Source organism: Diceros bicornis, chromosome 28 (genome assembly GCF_020826845.1).
Source record: "Diceros bicornis minor isolate mBicDic1 chromosome 28, mDicBic1.mat.cur, whole genome shotgun sequence".
Lineage (NCBI taxonomy): Eukaryota > Metazoa > Chordata > Mammalia > Perissodactyla > Rhinocerotidae > Diceros > Diceros bicornis.
Genome location: NC_080767.1, coordinates 19,152,646 through 19,176,466, shown reverse-complemented (window position 1 = coordinate 19,176,466; position 23,821 = coordinate 19,152,646). Strand labels below are relative to the sequence as shown.

The following is a 23,821-nucleotide window of genomic DNA, read 5'->3' as shown; positions in this document are numbered from 1 at the left end:
ACTAGTAGAAAGATGAAGGTAAACCCTCCTAATTCAAAAGGAATGTAAGTTGTCACCAAAGTGAACTATTTCATAGACAAAGGTAATGGAGTGCTGTAATGATATCAAACATGGGAAGATAAAGAAGAGTGAAATTCCAACTAAAACGGATTTACCATCAAATTCAGAGAACTCAGTAAAGATCCCTTCCAATTCCAAATGAGATTTTCTTTTAAACCCCAAACACCATTTATTCATATTAGTCACTTTTAGGCCGGTATCAAAGAGGTTCCCATATAAGTGTGCTGGTAACTATATTAACTACCATTTATTAGACAGGTCCTTTTTAATTGAAAAACTATTTCAGACATGCAGAAAATTGCAAAGATTAATAAAAGTCTTGAACTGATCACTGTAATTATGTAAATTACTATAATTATCAAACCTTAGCATTTTGCCATATTTGATTACGTCTTTTGTTTCAAAGAAATGAGTTCTAAAGATAGATTTGGATTCCCTCCAACACACACACACACACCTTCTTCCCCAGTGGTAACCACTGTCCTGAAGTTAGTGTATATTTTTCTCATTCAGGATTTATATTTTACTACATATATGATTCCATAAACAGTACATAGTATAGTTTTACATATTATATAAGTGGTATCATACTATGTATATCCTTTGTGATTTGTTTTTTTTTTTCCACTCATTATATATTATCAAAGTTGATACATTTGGCTCTAGTTTATTCATTTCAACTGCTGATTAGTATTCCACTGCATGATTATACCATGGATTATTTTTCCATTTTCCTCTCCACAAACATGTAGAATGATGCTGTTAGGAACATTCGTTACATTGTCCTTGTGCACCTGTGCAGTGATCTCCTAGAGTACATAACTAGAAATGGAGATAGAGGGTCTAGGAATGCAGAACGCTCACTTCCCTTGAAATGACGAAATTATAGTTCTACTCGCTGTATAAGATTTCCTATTTCAAAACACCCTTGTCAACATTTGACATTATCAGATATATTTTCCATTCTGATGGGTTTACGTGGTTTGTTGCAGACCACAGAGACTGTATGGCATACTGATTAAGAACAAGGCACTATACTGGATTCAAAATCCTACTCCACCACTTAGTAACAAGAGGGCTTAGGCAAATTACTTAAACTCTGTGAGCCACAGTTTGCTCATCTGTAAAATGGGAATAATAATAATATTACTTCATTGTTATAAAGATTATATTAATATATATAAAACCTTTAGAATAGCTTGTGAACTTTTTATATTTTTTCCTGGCACTTCTATGGGGAGAGAAACTCCCAATGTGTGAATAATACTTTACCTTGCCCAGAACTGCTTTCTACTCTCTTTTTGCTACTACAGCATTTCTTTTTTTTTTTTTTAATTTTTTATTTATTGCAGTAACATTGGTTTATAACATTGTATAAATTTCAGGTGTACATCATTATACTTCTATTTCTGCATAGATTACATCATGTTCACCACCCAAATACCAATCACAACCCATCACCACACACATGTGTCATATTATCCCTTTCGCCCTCCCTCCTCCCCCCTTCCCCTCTGGTAACCACCAATCCAATCTCTGTCCCTATGTGTTTGTTTATTGTTGTTATTATCTACTACTTAATGAAGGAAATCATATGGTATTTGACCTTCTCCCTCTGACTTATTTCACTTTGCATAATACCCGAAATGTCCATCCATGATGTCACAAATGGCTGGATTTCATCGTTTCTTATGGCTGAGTAGTATTCCGTTGTGTATATATACCACAGCTTCTTTATCCATTCGTCCCTTGATAGGCACTTAGGTTGCTTCCAAGTCTTGGCTATTGTGAATAATGCTGCAATGAACACAGGGGTGCATGTATCTTTACGCATTGGTGTTTTCAAGTTCTTTGGATAAATACCCAGCAGTGGAATAGCTGGATCATATGGTAGTTCTATCCTTGATTTTTTGAGGAATCTCCATACTGTTTTCCATAGTGGCTGCACCAGTTTGCACTCCCACCAGCAGTGTATGAGAGTTCCCTTCTCTCCACATCCTCTCCAGCATATGTTGTTTCCCGTCTTGTTAATTATAGCCATTCTGATGGGCATGAAGTGATATCTCATTGTAGTTTTGATTTGCATTTCCCTGATAGTTAATGATTTTGAACATCTTTTCATGTGTCTGTTGGCCATCTGTATATCTTCTTTGGAGAAATGTCTGTTCAGGTCTTTTGTCCATTTTTTAATTGGGTTCTTAGTTTTTTTGTTGTTGAGATGCATGAGTTCCTTATATATTTTGGAGATTAAGCCCTTATCAGATGTATGGTTTGCAAATATCTTCTCCCAATTGTTAGGTTGTCTTTTCGTTTTGTTGATGGTTTCCTTTGCTGTGCAGAAGATTTTTAGTTTGATGTAGTCCCATTTGTTTATTTTTTCTATTGTTTCTCTTGCCCGGTCAGACATGGTGCTTGAAAATATGTTGCTAAGACCGATGTTGAAGAGCGTACTGCCTATGTTTTCTTCTAGAAGTTTCATAGTTTCAGGTCTTACATTCAACTCTTTAATCCATTTGGAGTTAATTTTTGTGTATGGTGTAGGGTAAAGGTCTACTTTCATTTTTTTGCATGTGGTTATCCAGTTTTCCCAACACCATTTGTTGAAGAGACTTTCTTTTCTCCATTGTATGTTCTTGGCTCCTTTGTCAAAGATTAGCTGTCCATAGATGTGTGGGTTTATTTCTGGGCTTTCGATTCTATTCCATTGATCTGTGTGTCTGTTTTTGTGCCAGTACCATGCTGTTTTGGTTACTATAGCTTTGTAGTATATTTTGAGATCAGGGAGTGTGATACCTCCAGCTTTGTTCTTTTTTCTCGGGATTCCTTTAGCAATTCGGGGTCTTTTGTTGTTCCATATAAATTTTAGGATTCTTTGTTCTATTTCTGTGAAAAATGTTGTTGGAACTTTGATAGGGATTGCATTGAATCTATAGATTGCTTTAGGAAGTATGGACATCTTAACTATGTTAATTCTTCCAATCCAAGAGCACGGAATATCTTTCCATTTCTTTGTGTCTTCTTCAGTTTCTTTCAGCAATGTTTTATAGTTTTTGGTGTACAGATCTTTCACCTCTTTCGTTAAGTTTATTCCTAGGTATTTTATTCTTTTTGTTGCATTTGTAAATGGGATGGTATTCTTAATTTCTCTTTCTGCTACTTCATTGTTAGTGTATAGAAATGCAACTGATTTTTGTATGTTGATTTTGTATCCTGCAACTTTACCATATTTGTTTATTACTTCTAAAAGTTTTCTGGTGGATTCTTTAGGGTTTTCTATATATAAAATCGTGTCATCTGCAAATAGTGACAGTTTCACTTCTTCCTTTCCAATTTGGATCCCTTTTATTTCTCTCTCTTGCCTGATTGCTCTGGCTAGGACATCCAGTACTATGTTAAAGAGGAGTGGTGACAGTGGGCATCCTTGTCTGGTTCCTGTTCTTAGAGGGATAGCTTTCAGTTTTTCACCATTGAGAATGATATTAGCTGTGGGTTTGTCATATATGGTCTTTATTATGTTGAGGTACTTTCCTTCTATACCCATTTTATTCAGAGTTTTTATCATAAATGGATGCTGTATCTTGTCAAATGCTTTTTCTGCATCTATTGAGATGATCATGTGATTATTATTCTTCGTTTTATTAATGTGGTGTATCACGTTGATTTATTTGCAAATGTTAAACCATCCCTGCATACCTGGAATAAATCCCAGTTGATCATGGTGTATAATCTTTTTAATGTATTGTTGTATGTGATTTGCTAGTATTTTGTTGAGGATTTTTGCATCGATGTTCATCAGTGATATTGGCCTGTAATTTTCTTTTTTTGTGTTGTCCTTGTCCGGTTTTGGTATCAGGGTAATGTTGGCTTCATAGAATGAGTTAGGGAGCTTCCCCCCGTCCTCAGTTTTTTGGAAGAGTTTGAGAAGGATAGGTATTAAGTCTTCTTTGAATGTTTGGTAGAATTCACCAGGGAAGTGGTCTGGTCCTGGACTTTTATTTTGGGGGAGGTTTTTTTTGATTACTGTTTCGATCTCCTTACTGGTGATTGGTCTATTCAAATTCTCTACTTCTTCTTGATCCAGTTTTGGAAGGTTGTATGATTCTAAGAATTTATCCATTTCTTCCAGATTGTCGAATTGGTTGGCATATAGCTTTTCGTAGTATTCTCTTATAATCTTTTGTATTTCTGAGGTGTCTGTTGTAACCTCTCCTCTTTCATTTCTGATTTTACTTATTTGTGCCTTCTCTCTTTTGTTCTTGGTGAGTCTAGCGAAAAGTTTGTCAATTTTGTTGATCTTTTCAAAGAACCAGCTCTTGGTTTTATTAATTTTTTCTATTGTTTTTTTGGTCTCTATTTCATTTATTTCTGCTCTGATTTTTATGATTTCCCTTCTTCTACTGATTTTGGGCTTTGTTTGTTCTTCTTTTTCCAGTTCCTTTAGGTGCGTTGTTAGATTGTTTATTTGAGATTTTTCTTGTTTATTGAGATAGGCCTGTATTGCTATAAACTTCCCTCTTAGAACCGCTTTTGCTGTATCCCATAAATTCTGGCATGTCATATTTTCATTTTCATTTGTCTCCAGGTATTTTTTTATTTCTTCTTTGATTTCTTCGTTGACCCAGTCATTGTTCAGTAGCATTTTGTTTTATCTCCACGTTTGTGGCTTTTCTGATTTTCTTCCTATAGTTGATTTCTAGTTTCATACCGTTGTGGTCAGAAAAGATGCTTGGTATTATTTCAATCTTCTTAAATTTATGGAGACTTGTTTTGTGGCCTAATATGTGATCAATCCTGCAGAATGTTCCATGTGCATTTGAAAAGAACGTGTATTCTTTGGTTTTTGGATGGCAAGCTCTGTATATATCTACTAGGTCCATCTGTTCTTGTGTGTCATTTAAGGCCAATGTTTCATTATTGATCTTCTGTTTGGATGATCTATCCATTGGTGTAAGTGGAGTGTTAAAGTCCCCTACTATTATTGTGTTACTGTCTATTTCTGTTTTTATGTCTGTTAATAATTGCTTTATATATTTAGGTGCACCTATATTGGGTGCGTAGATATTTACAAGTGTCATATCCTCTTGTTGGATTGTTCCCTTGATCATTATGTAATGCCCTTCTTTGTCTCTTTTTACAGTTTTTGTTTTAAAGTCCATTTTGTCTGATATGAGTACTGCTACCCCAGCTTTCTTTTCATTGCCATTTGAATGGAGTATCTTTTTCCATCCCTTCACTTTCAGTTTGTGAGTGTCTTTAGGTCTGAAGTGTGTCTCTTGTATGCAGCATATATATGGGTCTTGTTTTTTTATCCATTCAGCCACCCTATGCCTTTTAATTGGAGCATTTAGTCCATTGACGTTTAAAGTAGCTATTGATAAGTATGTACGTACTGCCATTTTTTAACTTTTTTTTCTCAGTGTTTTAGTAGTCCTTCTCTGTTCCTTTCTTCTTCTATACAGAATTGATGGTCTCTTTAGTTTGACCTCTGTCTGAAAGCTCTACTCTTTAACTCCCCTCCTCCCTCCTTTTATGTTTTTGATATCATATCTAACCTCTTTTTTGTGCATTTGTATCCATTTCCTTCTTATCATGGAAATAGATAATTTTTCCTATTTGTGATCCTCTCTTTTCCCCTGAAATCAGTCCCTTTAACATTTCTTATAGCACTGGTTTCTTGGTGACAAACTCTTTTAATTTTTGCTTGTCTGGGAAATTTTTGATCTCTCCTTCCATATTGAATGATAACCTTGCTGGGTAGAGTATTCTTGGTTGTAAGCTTTTTCCTTTTAGCACTTTAAATATATTGTGCCACTCTCTTCTAGCCTGTAAGGTTTCTGCTGAGAAGTCAGCTGATAGCCTTATGGGGTTTCCTTTGTATGTAACTTGACTTTCTCTTGCGGCTTTTAGGATTCTCTCTTTATCTTTAATTCTGGACATTTTTATTATGATGTGTCTTGGTGTGGGCCTCTTTGGGTTTATCTTGTTTGGGGCTCTTTGTGATTCCTGTACCTGTATGTCTGTTTTCTTCCTTAGGTTAGGGAAGTTTTCATCTATTATTTCTTGAAATAGATTCTCTGCCCCTTTGTCTCACTCTTCTCCTTCCGGGACACCTATAACACGGATGTTAGTGCACTTGATGTTGTCCCAGAGGTCCCTTAGACTGTCCTCACTCTTTTTAATTCTTTTCTCTTTTACCTGTTCAGCTTGGGTAATTTCTTCTAGTCTTTCATCCAGGTCACAGATCCGTTCTTCTGTATCCTCTACTCTGCTTTTGAGTCCCTCTAGTGAATTTTTCATTTCCAGTATTGTATTCTTCATTTCTGATTGGTTCTTTTTTATATCTTCCATTTCTTTGTTGATATTCTCACTGAGTTCATCTATTCTTCTCCCCACATCAGTGAGCATCCTTAACACTCTTAGTTTGAACTCTCTTTCAGGTAGGTTGCTCATTTCTGTTTCACTTAGTTCCTTTTCTGGGGTTTTGTCCTGTTCCCTTACTTGGAATGTATTCCCTTGCCTCCTCATTTTGCCTCTTTCCCTGAGCTTGTGTCTACGTATTAGGTAGGTTAGCTACGTCTCCTGCTCTTGGATAGGTGACCTTATATAAGTGATAGCTTAGGAGGCCTGCAGTGTGCTTCCCTCCGTTCTCAATGTTCCAGGGGTGACCCCTATGTTAGCTACGTGTGTCCTTCTGTTGTGGCCTGTTTGCTCTCCCTGTAGGCACCCAGGGAGGCTGAGTTATGCTCCTGGCCAGCTGTTGTAATGCTCAGCTGCTTGTAGTTGTTGTGGGCCCTTCAGTCTCTTTATCAGGTGTGGGGAGCCCCAGCAAGTAGGCTGCAAGATCTAATACCACATTTGTGTTGCAGTATTTCTTTTAAGTGAGTAGGCCCCCAGCATGGCAGGTTGTTAGGCTCAGGGCCTTACAATTGCTATAAGCCTCCAGCCTTTAGGTCTCTTGTCAGCTCTCTGAGGATTGCAGCTGTGTGGGGCTGGCCTCAGGCACGGGAGCACCCAATTGTTTCAGTCTTTGGAAGGTGGGGCCAACCCCCTTTGTGGGTCTTTGAGAAGCAAAAGTCTTCTGCAGCTGACAAGACCTGCCGCCCACAGGTCTACACACACAGTCAACACAGTCCTGCCCCATGTGCGTGCCCCAACCTCCCGAAGCAGACTCAGTCTCTCCATGGCAGGAGCCCCACACACTCCACCACTGCCCCACACTCTCCACCCGCTCCTTGTGCACGTCCTGCCCTGCTGAAGTCGGCTCAGTTGCCAGGCTGCAGAGAATCCAGTCACCAATCTATGCAGGCCCACAAGTTGCCTGAGAGCTTGTTGTTGAGTGGGGCCAGTCTCTAGAGTGGGCTGCCTGCCCTGGCTGAACTGGATTAAATCGGTGCTCTAGCGGGTGGGGCAGACCCTGGGCTAGTAGGCCCCAGGGAGAACTCCAATGGCGTCTGTGTCAGCACGCCCACACCAGGCCACAACAATGGCCACCGCCAATGTCCCAGTCCCTGGAGAGGTCTCACCCCTCACCGAGATGCACTCAGGGCCTATTAGGTGAGTCTCTTTTTCACCAAAGCACTGTGCATCTTTCTTTCTGGTGATTTTAGGTTGCTTTCTGAAATGGGTAAGTTTGCGCGTGGGCCCTTTAAGAGCCAGTTTTAATTTCTTTGTGAACCAGCTTTTCTGGGGGTACTCCCCAAGGTTTTAGTAGCAGGCAAAGTCAGATATTCTGCCACTCGTCTAGATTGTGCTGGGTCCACAAAATGCCCCCAGCGGGGGCGCTCCCGGCTCAGGGCCCCGCGCCTCCAGGGAGGGCTGCGTACCTGTGAGCTGCTCCCGGCGGCCGTGACGCTGGCGGCTTGTGAAGGCGGCGTTTCTCCTCTCCAGAAGGGAGTCTCGGCCTCTTCTACCCCAGTTAGGATTGTCGGTTGTTGCAGGAGTTCCTCTTATCCAGTTTTCAGTTCTGTCTCAGGGGTAATTTTTCCACGAGTAGTTGTAAATTGGCAGTGTCCGTGGGAGGAGGTGAGTTCCGAGTCTGCCTACGCCGCCATCTTGACTTCCTCTCTGTCACAACTGCTTTTTTTTTTTTTTACTACAGCATTTCTAATACGTGCTGTATATTAGATCATCTCAATAGGTTTAATTAGATGAACTAAAAAAAGTAACTAACAGTCAAAGCACTGTTTTGTTGTGGAAAATATGCTTCAGCATTTCAGTTTTCAAAGTCTTTTGAGACAATGTTGTCATAAATGGGCACCTTGTTCTAACGCCTTTCTGCAACTGTTCTAATCGTCACAACATTTTGTTTTCTTTCAGGTGCCAGTGTGCAGCAGGCTTCACAGGGCCTCACTGTGAATTGAACATCAATGAATGTCAGTCCAACCCATGTAGAAATCAGGCCACCTGTGTGGATGAATTAAACTCATACAGTTGTAAATGTCTGCCAGGATTTTCAGGGAGCAGGTGTGAAACAGGTATATATGAGCTCAGTGTTATTAATAACAATACCAAAAATAGTGATGTAATAACAATGTCGATTTTTGCTCCAAGCACTGCCTATATACCAAAAACTATGCTAAACATTTTGTACTTATTTCATCTTCACAGCATTCAATAGATTAGGCGATGTTTTATTATCCCCAATAATCTAGGTGACGAAATTGAAGCTTAGAGATGTAAGGGGGAAATGGAGAAAACTGAATTTAACAGAACTCTTCACATTCTTTGTTGTTAGTGCCATCGAGTCAATTCTGACACCTAGTGACCCTGTGTACAACAGAGCGAAACCCTGCCCATCTTTTTGTGCCATCCTGTCACCTTCCAGCACTATATCACACAGTGCTCTGCTGCTAGGATTTTCATAGGGTTTTCATGGCCAGTTTTTTTGGAAGTGGGTGGCCAGGTCCTTCTTCCTAGTCTGTCTTAGTCTGGAAGCTCTGCTGAAACCTGCCCACCAGAGGTGACCCTGCTGGTATTTGAACTACTGGTGGCAAAGCTTTCAGCATCACAGCCACAGGCAACCACCACAGAATGACAGCCAACAGATGGGTGGTGTGGTTCCCTGACCAGGGAAATGAACATGGGCTATGACAGTGAGAGCACCGAATCTTAACTGCTGACCGCCAGGGCTGGCTTCTATATGTTCAGAAACGACACTTTGGTAAGCTCCTTGATTTAAGAGATCAGAATCTGTGGACATGTGTGAGAATCGATGCTAACTTGCTTTCCCCGGGGTGCTGGAGTCTTTTATTTTGGCTGTAGGACTTTTGTTTTATTGAGTGAGATATGCAGAATTGGGGCAGAGCTGGATTGCTCATGAAATAGAGAAGAGCCAGAGCCCTAAGAAAGGATGGAATGTTGCCCTTGCAGTTACCCTCCTTCTCTCCTGCAACATCAGTTTCTTGCCCTACCGAGTCATTCCCATCAGCATACAGACATGCTTTAGTGTCTCCCATCCTTAATAACTTCCCAGTCCCACCTCTCCCTCCAACTACTCCCTGTTTCTCTGCTTCCTTTGGCTAGCAAGTGCTTTTCCTGTCTTAGATACTCACTGGTTATTTTATTTAAAAGAATATGTTATATATTTTGTACATAATATGTATTTAGTTTTGAGACTGCTCCTCAGATCGTCGTATTTACTGAAATGAGCTTCTTTGACAACAGTACTGCTTACCTTAGACAATTGAAAAATACTTCTCAAGTGCCGTGGTCTGCCACTTTTCTTATTTATTGCAGAACAGTCTACAGATTTTAACCTGGATTTTGAAGTTTCCGGTATCTATGGTTACGTCATGCTGGACGGCGTGCTTCCATCTCTCCGTGCTGTGACCTGCACGTTCTGGATGAAATCCTCTGACACCACCAACTACGGAACACCCATCTCCTATGCACTTGAGAATGGCAGCGACAATACCTTCCTCCTGACTGATTATAATGGGTAAGCAGAAGTGTCAGGCACTGAGTTAATGGGGGGTGAGGGGGCAGGGTGGTCAGGTGCTCCAGCAGGACAGCAGGGTGACGGTCATCAAAGAGAGCATCTTGACAAGTTTTCTAAGAAGGCAAAGTTTTAGTGATAAGACTTTATATACACATATTGTGTTTTGCTATTTACTAAGTATTTTCTTGGTATTTTACTAAGTACTAGTATTTACTAAGTATGTCATTTGATCTTCACAATGACCTGAGGAACTAGTGCCCATTTTACATATAGTAAAACAAAGTTTCTGAAAAAGAAACGAAATGATTTGCCCAAAATCTCACACTCTACGAGTGGCAGAGTCTCAAACTCTGACTCTTAACACTGGTCTCCTTCTTTTATATCTCAGGGCCTCCAAGGGTCAAGGGATTTCACTGACACTGTTGACCCATGGGAGACACATATATTGAATAGTGATCAGTCTGCAAACTTAGATGTGCAAGATGACATTTCTTTCTTTCTTTTTGGCTCAATTAATTCCAACTGCAGAGTCCCATCCCCCTGGACTGTCAAGAAAGTCACGCTCGGTTGTTTCTCTGTTTTCTTTCACTACGAGTGCTTTTCCTGTCTCAGAGTCTCACAGATAATCTAAAACCCACAGAGTTTTGCTAAAGATCCACAGACTTGGACAGAACTTCTATCATTGGTCATCTGTCTACACTGCTTATCACTGAGCTGTTCACTGCCTCAGCCTCTGTGGTCCCTTCAGAACCACTGCTCTTTGATACATGTGGGATCCTTGGCAAGGCTGAGGATTTATACCTTCAATCTAGATAGATTTTGTGGTGCACTGCGTGGCCTTTTCCTCTTAGATATGCCCAAATTTGTGGCCTGTTGCTACTGAGCAGGTCGTAGGCCTCAGAGACCCACTGAGCTCTCTTTCCTCTCCTCTGTCCAGGGGACTCTCACTACTCTGGTGGAGATCTCCCCATCCTCAAACCCTATTCTTCTTAGTGGACTTGAACTTTCAGAAGCAAAACCCAAGAAATTTGCAAAAACCTCACCTGAGGCAAAATATACATAAAGAGAGAACCTGTTGCCTGCTTGAGTAGGGGGAGGAAAATGGGAAAATGCAGAGCGGATACAATTAATATTATAAAAAAAAGTTTTTTTCATAAACATCTTCAAATAGGGGCTGAGAAGATGCTGCTAAAGGAATTCAATGAATTCTTATCTTCCTTATCAGTTTTCCCTAATCTTTTCTTCTCCTCCGTTTGCTTTTGAAGATATTTCGCTTTAAACTGCTTATTATCTTTGACATCTCCCCAAGTGACATGGTTGTTGGAACCCTCTTGTGGTTCACCACCTTTGTTTAGTTCCAATTATTCTTTTATTTGAATTGACATATTTTATCTGCGACTGCTTTGGCAACCAAGAGACAGAACTTACTTTCTTTGAGACTTCTAAAGTTTGTTCCTGGTCTTAGGAACATGTGTTCTAGAGGAAGAAAACCAGTCTGACGTTTGTGCAACTCACATTACTTCCATTCTTGACTCACTCTCTCCAGAACAGACAGTTGGTGAATTATCTCAAACTGGACCGACTTCTCTCGGCTCATCTTAAGACTTTTGTACCCCTCAGTGTCTAAGAAACACAAACAGTTTTCAGTGAGCTACCATAAAGTGTCATTAGTAAATTAAATCTGCTTCTATGAAATATGACCAAATGGAGAAAAAAAGTAATGTGTTTACACGAAGTGATTTACCCACAAAAAAAGGAAAAGAAGAAAAATAGTAACATGCCCCACAGATGGGATTACGACATATAACTGATGACTGTATCCCCTGGAATCTCTCCGCAGCTGGGTTCTTTATGTGAATGGCAAGGAAAAGATAACAGACTGTCCGGCCGTGAATGATGGCAGCTGGCATCATATTGCAATCACTTGGACAAGTACTGATGGAGCCTGGAAAGTCTATATCGATGGGAAATTATCTGACGGTGGTGTGGGCCTTTCTATTGGTTCGGCCATACCTGGTATGTCTTAGCAAAAGGAACATAATTCTGTTAGATGCTAGAGGTCATGGTACTTAGATGAAAATCGAGTTTGCTAGCTTTGTTGTCTTTGGTTTTAGACAAACATCAACAGTTATCTCCCATTTACTACCTCCTGATTATGCAGACTGTGAATTATTAGGAACTTTCTCCTAGTTGAGCTGTGTGACTGTCTGTGTAAGAAATGCCTTTGGGGATCTATACTGAGACTACTAAGAAGCATGCTGAACTAACAATGGGTGGTTACTAAACTGCCTTCCAAGGAGGAGATGAAATGCTAGTGTGTTTTGTTTTAGGTTGTAGGTTCTGTTTTGTGATAAGTGTACATAGCATACGAGTATATCCAGCATAGAGGCTGGAGCACTGCTGATAGCTATCCATTTTTATGACCTTTTTCTAGTAGACCTCAAACTCTCTTCTAAAAACAGTTTTAAAAAATTATTCAGAGAGTTTTAGTTAGAAGGAATGCAAAAGTATTAGGCAACCGAGCATTCTCAGCATTGTACGTGCAATAAGCTTGCTCTATCTAGATCCTTCTGTGGCATATGTCATATGAGGAGGAATGGTTGGCAGTGCCCTGTAGTAAATAAGGAAACTTTAAAAGTGTTTCAACAGGAAGCAGCATTATCAGGTGGTGGTTCCTTTTGTGTTTAATTTAGAATGTTCTTGTTTTCAGCGTCTCTTATCTGGGTGGTGGGATTGCAGGTGGCTTTTATTTTCTTCTTTATTCTTTTCTGAAGAATATGGAAAGTACAGAATAAAGAAAATAATTCTTTATTATTTTGATAATAAACATATATTTTATTTATGGCAAAAAAAAGAACATTTCTGTCTTTAAAAAAAATTAAACTCTGATAGAAGAGTGAAAAGTAGGTTAAAGGAATAGGAAAATAAAACAAGGAAGCTATAATAGTAGCCACCAAGACGATGGTTGTCTAACCACAGCTGTAAGAATGAATTACAGTCCATCAATATGGCAAAGCTCCAACTGACAGAGTTTAGTGAATGATTGGCTTTAGTTTGGGTAATCAGATTTATGGAAGAGTCTGTTGGCTGAGGTAGGAATTCTAGGGAAAGGACAATTAAGCAGAGCATGGGTTAAAGGTGGGGAAAGATTCTGTATTTGCTTTTAGACGTATTGAGTTTGAAATCTCTGTTGGAATTCTAATCACAGGAATACCTACAGCTAAAAACATAGATCGATGCCACTTTATATCAAATTCACAAAGTTGTTTTTAGTGATAAGGTAGGATTGGCAAGGATTCAGCATGGTGGACACTCTTGAAGAGTGCTGGCAGGTGTGAAAATTGATACAACCTTTCTGGGGTACAATTTGGAAACTTTCATCAAGAGCCTTAGAGAAATCCTTTGCATGCAACCAACAATTTAACTAACAGGAATCGATCTAAAGGAAATAATCAATGATCTGAACAAATATTATGTATCAGTATATTTATCTCAGTGTTATTTTAGTACCAAACTTCGAAACAACTCCAATATCCAATAAGAAGTGGTTTTTTAATTAGTTACTTAAATAAATTATGGATTGTTTTACATTCATGATAAAATAAAATAGCTATTAAAACTCATGAAATGAGAACATGTTCAAGAAGAAAAGCAAGATCCAAACGTCATATATAGTATGATCCTGAGTTGTGTGTTTTAAAATCTCTCACACACACGTACACATATACTAAAAAAAGAATAAAAATAAAAATGAAACCTACAAGAAAATACACAAAACTGTTAAATGATTATTTCCGGGTAAGAGGAATTCTTTATACTTTATTTTTTTCAAATTTTCTTCCATGTACATGTATTAATCTTTCATTATTAATTTTATAAGAAGAAGATGTAGACTGGGAAATCATTCTACAGACATTGATTGTCAGGTGGATGAGATCAGATGGAAAGAGTAGTTGAAGGAAAGGAGAGGCGGCTGGGGTGGAGTTCCGGGTACATCAGCACCTGAGAGGCAGGCAGAGGGGAGACTGAGAATGAGCAGAAAGGTTCAAGGAGAACCAGGAGAGGATGCTCTCGTGGAAACCAAGTGGAATCAGTCAGGGTCCTGGCAGGAAACAGGTGGCACACCTGGGGGTGTAACTGAAGAGAGTTGAATGAAGGGACTATTTTCAAAGGTGTGGGCAGGGTTAAGAGAACCAAAATATGATAGTGAAACAGCTCATGACTGGCAACAATAGAAAGTCACAAAGGATGGGCCTGAAGTGATAAGGGATGGGAGTTGTTGCCAGAATTCAGGCAAACCTGTAGTGATGGAGATAAATCACCCAGCGGCAGCAATGACGTTAGGTAGAAGAAAGCAGCCTGACAATCTGTTGCCTGGCGGGAAGGTATCCAGGAAATTAAACTTTCCTCTCATTCCACTTTCTTACCTCCTGCTGGTCCTTCCCTTGGCCAGACACAAACAAAAGCCAGAGGAGCAAGGAATTCAGTTAACTTTGGGGGCACGAAGCAGAGTGGAGAAGGGTGGAAGGTAGCTCTAAGGGGCAAACACAGACCATCCAGTACACCAGGAAGGACACTTTAATGGAATGAAATGGTCAATGGAAACAGGTGACACAGAGAAGTCACCAGAGGTGAATATCGAAGAGTTTGCATTGGATTTGGCAATTAGGTGGCCACTGGCAACTTTAGAAGCTTCCTTGGAATTGGTGATAGAAATTTGAGCATTGTAGGCTTAAGAATAAAAAAAAATGAACAGCAGCTACAGTTGGTCTATCATAGAGGGTAATTTCCTAGAAGAAAGCAGGCAAAATAGGACTTAATTATTTTGTTGATATAAAATAGTATATGCGTATGTATGTATATATGTAGTTCTATAGTTAAATATTTATAAATCCAATATAATATTCTAAATCCTCTCCGGCCATTTTTTAAGTTGCTATATAAAACATTGAATTTGTCCTTATTGATAAAACATGCAGTAAATGTAGATAATTTAGCTTTTCAATAATTTTCCCCAATACAATGATGTTGGCTGTTCTTTTTCATTTAGTTAGCGTTTTAGGAATAACAGACAATCAGGCCAGTTTTCCTCCTTGTTTCTCTCCTTCTCTCTTTAGGCGGTGGTGCCTTAGTTCTTGGGCAAGAACAAGACAAAAAAGGAGAGGGATTCAACCCAGCTGAGTCTTTTGTGGGCTCCATAAGCCAGCTCAACCTCTGGGACTATGTCCTGTCTCCACAGCAGGTCAATTCCATTTTCAGTGTATGACAGTAATGAGATGCAAAGGTACAAACCTAGTAAAAATGTGAACAGCCTAATGACGCCCTATCCTATTGCAACCTCTGGGTTTTCATAATTTATCACCAGTATCATTTGATGCTATGGTCATAGACTAAGCCAGGCAGAGGTTATCTACAGTAACTTGCAATGAATCTCCTTTTCAGTTTCTTAGTGATGTTTTTAGATTTTATTGGATGGGATTATTTTATAAAATCTTGTAATTTTGGAACCAGAAAGAATCATAGAGAATAATACTTCAAATCCCTCTGACTAAAGATGTAGAAATTTAGGGCTGGCACAAGATTGTATAGAGAGAGTTACAGATGAGCTCATGGTTAAAGCCAGTCTGGAGTTCCACAGCCTGAGTTCAAATGCCAGTTCTACCTTGAACTCACGGTGATGATTTTGAACATGTTACTCCATCTCTCTAAGCTTCGGTTTTCTTTTCTATGAAACATAAACGAACAGAACTACATGGTGGAGTTTTGGCAGGATTGAACAAAATACTGCGTGGACAATCGTGGTATTTTTGGTACATAGTAAAGTCTTGATAAATGCTTGCTCTTATTATTATGGTGGCAGATCTTGTCTAAGCCACAGGTTCCTCAGCTCTAGATCAGAGACAGAAGACAGGAGAATGGAGAAGGGGAACCTCCACAAGACCTAGCAAATTGCAAAGCTTTAGGCAAATTCTATGCATAGATTTTCAGAATTTCCGGCCAGAATGAAATATTTGGGAAAGTGAATGATGGGGGTGGAGGAGAGAGAGGGAAGAGAACTTTCTTGTTGCCCCTGAAATCATATCATACAAAAGCCTGCTTCCCTCCACACCCTCACCCCCAAAATCTGCAAATGTTTTCAATAGGACTAAATGAAGATACAGTAACTCTGTCTTCCTGAAACAAGTAAGGTTTATCTAAAGATGTGTTTTTAAACTTTCAGGTGAAATCGCTGGCTACCTCATGCCCAGAGGAACTCAATAAAGGAAACGTGTTAGCCTGGCCTGATTTCCTGTCAGGAATTGTGGGGAAAGTGAAGATCGATTCCAAGAGCATATTCTGTTCTGGTTAGAGTTTCTGTCTTCCATAGACTCTACTGTCTGTTGACTACTCTGGGGTTTTCTAGCAAAAGGAGACATTTTGAAATTCTCTATTGGTCGAATAGTGTGTGCGCCTGTCAGTCTATTGTTTAACTAGTAATTCTTTTTTAACTCTATCTTCATCCAAAGGATTTATTTTTTTTTAATACTTAAATACATTCTGTATAACGGGGTACAAATTAACTGTGGAGAAAACTTTGAAAAAGGTAAAATAAGATAAGAATAGGATGACAGGAGGGATATGGCTAATTTTTTAAGTGCCCACCAAAGTCCTATCCTCCTCTTTAAGATGGGTTACTCTCTTGGCCCTGGACTTTGTAGGAGCCATCCAGGGGCAGGTAGCACAGGGAGGAAACCAGTGGACATTACAGCCCACACACTGAATAGTCAAACTCTGAGTGATCAAAACTGCCTCATAAAATCCAACGTATTGAAGCAAGTCTCTGAAGATGTCCTAGAACTCTTGGGTTTTGATAACTTATAAGAATATTTCATTAATATTCCTAAAATACTATTTTTTTTCCTTAAAAAATATTTAGCAGACTTCTGCTGAAAGAGGGAAAGTTGTTTGTTGACTCAAATAGTTTTTTCCTAGTAATCTCGCTTGCCAGTGATCTGGTTACATGTTGCCTTGTTTTAATATCGGTAGAGTGGCTCTCAACATACGATTTGAAACTCTTGACCTGGTGATGCCGCCACTATGTTGCTGACAAACTCCATACCTGTATTCTTTGCCCTCAGATTGCCCACCTTTAGAAGGATTGGTACCTCATCTGCGAACTGCATCGGCAAACTTCAAGCCAGGCTCCAGAATCAGTCTGTTCTGTGATCCAGGCTTCCAAATGGTTGGCAACCCTGTGCAGTACTGTCTGAACCAAGGACAGTGGACACACCCACTCCCTCACTGTGAACGTGAGCTGCCTTTTTTGAAGGCATTTCAGTAACCCTTGAAAAGTATTGGAACCGTAAGAACACTTGTGAGGAATGCTAGATAAAAGCTAGATACTTCACAGCAGAAAATCGTCACTGAATACCTCCTTTGTGCAATGAGCTGTGCTGGGCACCATGAAGGAGGTGGACCATGCAGATCTAAAGAGACCCCACCTATGAATGCACGCCAGGTGGCACGAGGAACTGGATGGGAGGGAAAGACAGACGTGGGGGCTGAAGCCCAAAGGGAGATGGGTCATTGCTGGTGGGAAGAGCAGGAAGAGATCTGTTGAGTTGGGTGCATCCATTCATTCATTTATTCAACAATTTTTAAATTACCTAGTATGTGCTGGACACTGATTGAAGTTCTGGAGATGCAGCAGTTGGAAAAAAGTCTCTCTTCTTATGGAGTTTATATTCTAGTGGGAGAGGCAGAAAATAACGACTAATTATAGTAAATAAGAACAGCAAGGGCCAGAAGTAAGGGCTATGAAGAAAAATAAAGCAGAGTAGGGGGAATACAAAGTGAGGGGGTTGGGTGGAAGCAAGACTGCTATTGTAGATAGGGTGATCAGGGAAATTTTCCATAGCATCTATTCCCACCTGACATGACATATATATTTATCTGTTTCTTGTCTCTCTACTCCCACTAGATAGTAGGCTTCACAAGGCAGGGATTCTGTCTGTTTGGTTCGTTACTGTAAGCTCAGCACCTAGGACAGTGTTTAGCAGGTAGCAGGACCTGCGTAAAGAGTTTTTTAAGTGAATGAATTGCATGCCTACCATGAACCAGGCAGTATGCCAGAAGGTGAGAGCACAGGTATGGCTACAGCCTGTTACCACCCCAAGAACACTTCCCATCTAATGTGTGTGTGCAGTGAAAGATTCATTTTTAACTCAACTACTAGTTTAAATAAAATGTCCTTTGAGCGTTTTGCTCCTAATGTAGTTGTATTCTTCCTGTCACGTTACAGGCATTAGCTGTGGGGTGCCACCCCCTTTGGAGAATGGCTTTTATTCAGCTGAGGACTTTCATGCTGGCAGCACCGTGACCTACCAGTGCAACAATGGCTACTATTTATTGGGTGATTCAAGGATGTTCTGTACAGATAATGGGAGCTGGAATGGCATTTCACCATCATGCCTTGGTGAGGTCAATCTTGGCAATTACCGTGTGGGTTTACTCTAGCTCCATGGGAGACAATCGTCCCAAATTCCTGAGGCTCTCTTGTGGCATTCCTTTGTTAACTTCATCTCATCCAAGTGAGCTCTGGGCAAGCCATAATAACAAAGCAGCTGTCCACACAAGTGCCAAAAATGTTTTAAATTTTTACCAGGCTTAATAGTAAGAGTATCTTTATCTATCTCTGTTCTTCTACTTACCCACTTATAACAGGAGGAAATAATAGATCTTACTGTATATCTGCAATGTGATTGTGACTGTTATATTTAAATTTTATAAAAATATATATAAATTTTATAGAAATATATTTTATATGTAAATTTAAAATTAAATTTTATAAAATATATAGTTTTATATAAATATAAAACTATATATAACTACATATATTGTTATATGTTAAATGATATGTAATGATTTAAAAGGAAAAACAAATGTTTGATACATAGGAGAACTCAGTCAACTTTACTATGTGTAAACTGTCTTCATTTCAGACGTTGATGAATGTGCCGTTGGGTCAGATTGTAGTGAGCATGCTTCCTGCCTGAATACGAATGGATCCTACATTTGCTCATGTATCCCGCCCTACACAGGAGATGGTAAAAACTGTGCAGGTAACTAGTATATGTATAATTGGGAAGTCTATTTCAACTTTTTAATTCAAGTATATATTTCAAATGTGTGGTATTTAAAAATAAGACAATATTTTCAACTTCAAAGAGGAGATGGAGAAGATAAACCATCTTAATAAAGACATATAAGTAACAACTAAAGGTGCTTTAAAGTAGCATTGTGCCTCTCCCAACTTCCCAATTTCTGAAAAACAAAACTGAGACTCAACTATATCACGGGAATGTTGAATGAAATGTCTACGTAGCACAAGAATAATAGAGTGGATTTAGAAATATGATCAATTACCTCTACCGCGTCAATCAGAGCAAAGAAGATGCTTCATCACATCTTCGCTGTCAGTATCTTTCCCCTGCCTCAGCCACATAGAATTATATTATTGAAAAAAAATAGACATCTTGCCTTACCACATCTCTGTATTTTGTAATAACTTTGAAAATACTGGTTTATCTCTCAACTCATCAATGTCTTTCTACATTTATTGTGAGAGAGCAACTACCAAAAACAATAAGACAGAAAGTAAAGAAGAATTCTCAAAATTCAGTCTTATAATTCCATTTACTTTCTGAGAAGGTTTTATTTAAAGTTCTTTACTTTTATAGCCAAAATGATCTTGAGAAAGATTGCATCAATTATCTTCCCTTTTTGAGAATTCAAGTATTTATTGACTCCTTTTGTTCAGTTCTCACCCTAAATCTCCCTTTAACTTATTTCCCTTTCTAGAAGTGGTGACTGTTCCCAAATTTGCACATAGGAGGGGCTCATGATCCGTAGTCTGTTTGGAATGCCAGGCTGCGAGTTTCTCCTCAATGCGCTTTGGTAACACCTTTACATCAGCTTGAGAGAAAGCCAGTTGCTCTTAAAAAGTGGGGGGAAGTAAGAGAGGCTGCAGCCCTTCAAAGCTATGCCCTGGCACCACCACTACTTCCTCGATCAACAATTCCCTTTCTGGCCAGATAAATTTTGTATATTTTTGTTAGTCATTGCTGTTTCAAACTACTGTTGTTTAAATGCCTGTTAAATATGTGTTCTGGTTTAATTGTCCAATGTATCCCTGGACTAAATGCATCTCTCTTCAAAAGATTCTTCCTCAGGATTTAACTTGGTACCTTAAGTGTCGTGAGACCTTGCATGGTTGTGTGAAAGCCATTTATTGTCCCACAAAAACTGTTTCTCTCTTTCAAGAACCTATAAAATGTAAGGCTCCAGGAAATCCAGAAAATGGCCGCTCTTCTGGTGAGATTTATACAGTGGGTGCTGAAGTCACATTTTCGTGTAAAGAAGGACATCAGCTGATGGGAGTGACCAAAATCACGTGTTTGGAGTCTGGAGAATGGAGTCATCTGATGCCGTATTGTGAAGGTGTGTTTAGTGAATTCCCCATGTTTATGGGGTTTGACCGTCCTAGAATTTAAGGTGTAGAAATGTCAAGTGTAATATCAATATTCTTTGTATTTAAAGCCCAACTGTTAGGCTCATATGTAAACATGACAAGAAAACCTGGAACTGTCCCTTGAGCTTTTAGAGATTTTTGCACTCGTTAGCTAAGAAAGGCAATGCTTTTTGTTTTTCCTCTTTTAAGCTGTTTCCTGTGGTACACCAGCTATTCCAGAAAATGGTGGTATTGATGGATCAGCGTTTACCTTTGGCAATACAGTCATATATAGGTAAGAGTCTAGGATTAAAACAACGTTGTAGAAGTTGTTGATAACATGCTGGCAGTGATATAATACTGCAAGAAAAGGGGAAGAGTAATTGCAGAGGGTGTTTCTAAGTTAATATGGAATTAATTGAATTACGTGTAGTGGGAAGAAATCTGATCCAATAATCTAATGGTAGTCATATCTAGAATCCTTAGCCTATTATTGCCACCAGCACCTCCTTGAAGTGCTCTAAGAATGGATGCCATGCAGGAAGGCCCTGCAAGCTAATGAATATTCTTGATTATAAGCTGGAGTTTTTACTCCAAAGCCAATATTTCCGGGACTTATCCTAGACGAGACCACTCTCAAACCAAGAATTTTATTTGCAGCTATAATCCATGACACACACCAGAGGCAAGCCAAATCCTTAAACCTATCCTTCTACTTATCACTCAGCAGGGTCCCTATAGGACAGATGTACAGTATTCACCCTTGAAAAAGAATAGTTTTAAAGCATTATTTCAGTAGGAAAAAAAAAGAATTCTTCCCATATGAGTATATTTGCAATATTTTTGGAGGTTTTGGCACAGATAAAATTATACAAAGTAAAGCAAATTATATTCTATAATTTTCCTTTGTCTTCTTCAGGTGTAATAAAGGATATACTCTGGATGGTGATAAAGAATCATCCTGTCTTGCTAGCGGTTCTTGGAGTCACTCTCCTCCTGTGTGTGAACTAGTCAAGTGCTCTAGCCCTGAAAACATAAATAATGGGAAATATATTTTAAGTGGGCTTACCTACCTTTCTACTGCATCGTATTCGTGTGAGAGTGGATACAGGTAAAGTCCAGAGATACCAGCCACGCTTCCTACAATACCTTGTTAGTCATTATTTACTCAATAGGTTTCATTTGCATGTGACTGGCTGACTTTAAATACAAATTTCTAAATGTAAAAGATATTCTCAAATCTGTGTGCTTCCTGAAGACTAGCTTATAGTAAATGCCCAGGGAAACAGTCCATCTAACTTTGACTCTGGGAGTTCTAGTTCAATTGCTATCAACATTCAGACGTTAAACATGAAACCAGCAAGTGTTTGTGAAGCATAACACAATGCCTGGATTTTTCGGTCAACAACTTACCACGTTTATACTCAGCGTTACATGGGATGTTATAAAAAGCGTATCCAGGTAAGAGCCTGGGTCCTTAATACTGTAAGACGTTAGTTTGATTAATGGGTGTGTGTGTGTGTGTGTGTGTGTGTGTGCAAACAGAAGGGACAGTAGAGAGAGTCAGGCTGTGATCAGAAACTTGGCCAACAGGATCTGAAGTGAAACAGATCAAGTGAACAGAAAGCAGAGTGAGTAATACAGACAATCAGAATCAAGTTGACAAGTAAAGGTGGAGAAGCCATGATGTAGGGATTTGAGGTTGTAAAATCAAAGGAAGACCAGAGGTCAGAGTCATGAGCCACACAGTTCAGATCCCAGGCTCATGTTAAGGACGGTGCCCTTGGACCCAGTTACCCTGACTTCCTGGGTGTCGCTCTCCCTTGTCACTGGATCCTAACCATCCTGGTAACCCCTTCTCCTCCAAGTAATCTGCTGTTCACAAGGTTTGGAGTGCCCTACAACACCACCAATGAGCACATTCAACCATTGTATTTTGCACCGAGTTATTGTTATATTGTTTTAGCATATTCATGGTTTTAAATAGCCTGCTCAGATTTCCCTTGTTTTTATGTAAAGCAGGAAAACAGGAAGAAACTTTATTTTTATGTATTAAAATTCCTTAAGTGTCTCCTAGTCACTTCCAAGTCCTTCCTTTCTCATCTCCGTAGCAGTAAATAAATAGCCAATAAAAGAAGTGGCATCATTCTTTCCTGTAGCTTACAGGGCCCTTCCGTCATTGAATGCTCCGCGTCAGGCAGCTGGGACAGAGCGCCACCTACCTGTCATCTTGTCTTCTGTGGAGAGCCGCCGGCCATCAAAGATGCTGTCATCACTGGGAGTAACTTCACGTTTGGGAACACTGTCACTTACACTTGCAAAGAAGGGTGAGTAAAGCCTCTGAGGGAAAGGAGCGTTGGGAGTGGATGCTCCTGGGCTGTGGACATGGGCTCCTCTGAATACGAAATTCAATTTCCCGGCAGCCGAAGTCAAAGAGAGCTTTATACTCTTGCTTTCTGACAGCAGAAAGGAAGCATATTCTCCTGGGGGAACAGTGTTTTCCTGAAATTAGAGTAATTTATCAAATGAGGCCTTGAATAACAGACATTGGACAACGCAATGGAAAATATCTTTGTATTTTAATTAAAGATGCAAAAGGCGCATTTAAATAGGCATTTGTGGATTTACCCTCTGCAAAACCAAAGGCAAGACTTCAAGTCACAACATAAAGGTGACATGTCTGCAGGAAAAAAGATAAAGTTCAGATTTTTACGTTTTTAATACTCTCATTTAATTCAGAGATAAAATTTGTAAAACCTGGAAGCAGATTACAAAGTGCTTTGACACTCCTTGTCTCGTTTGATCCTCGTGAAAACCCTGTGAGTTACAGAGCAGAGAGAGGCTCACTCTGGGCTGGTGATCTGCTCAGGGTCCCAGGCAGGCAATAAAAAACCGAGGGGTGATTAAATCCCAGGTCATCTGATAGATATTTCATTGCTTATTTTTTTTCCACACTTCCTCCGTAAATATTGTCACTAGTAAAGTGCTTTCACACTGTGGATTTACCGCACTTGCTTTTCGCACAGTTGGAAGCAGCAATAGCAGAGGGGTTGCCGTTTTCTGGAGTTGTATCTCAGCTCTGTCAATCGCTAACTGCGTGGCCTTGGGAAAGTGATATAACCTCTCTGTGCTTTGATTGTCTTCCGACATAAAATGAGTTCATTAAAGGTTCGTACTTCTTATGGATATTATGAGGAATAAAATGATATAATGATGGACTAGACCGAAAATAATAAACTCAACAAACTCTGCCATTAGTATGATGATTGGAGCACAGAAGAGAAGACACAGTTTCTGTAATATCATTGAAGTTGAAGTTCATTTCACCCAGGATA

General features: G+C 39.5%; 1 protein-coding gene across 2 annotated transcripts in view; it reads left to right on the top strand.

Annotated features, from left to right (window-relative positions):
- The window catches only part of SVEP1 (sushi, von Willebrand factor type A, EGF and pentraxin domain containing 1), a 179,869-nt gene that overhangs the window by 110,922 nt on the left and 45,126 nt on the right, over positions 1-23,821 (top strand). For both annotated transcript variants that reach the window (XM_058523756.1, XM_058523755.1), the window contains 12 exons: positions 8,377-8,534; positions 9,796-9,997; positions 11,838-12,013; positions 15,115-15,239; positions 16,218-16,341; positions 17,116-17,286; positions 18,279-18,452; positions 18,979-19,098; positions 20,300-20,476; positions 20,697-20,781; positions 21,406-21,597; positions 22,646-22,813. In XM_058523756.1, coding sequence (XP_058379739.1) covers positions 8,377-8,534; positions 9,796-9,997; positions 11,838-12,013; positions 15,115-15,239; positions 16,218-16,341; positions 17,116-17,286; positions 18,279-18,452; positions 18,979-19,098; positions 20,300-20,476; positions 20,697-20,781; positions 21,406-21,597; positions 22,646-22,813 — 1,872 coding nt within the window. The remainder of the gene's footprint in view (positions 1-8,376; positions 8,535-9,795; positions 9,998-11,837; positions 12,014-15,114; positions 15,240-16,217; positions 16,342-17,115; positions 17,287-18,278; positions 18,453-18,978; positions 19,099-20,299; positions 20,477-20,696; positions 20,782-21,405; positions 21,598-22,645; positions 22,814-23,821) is intronic.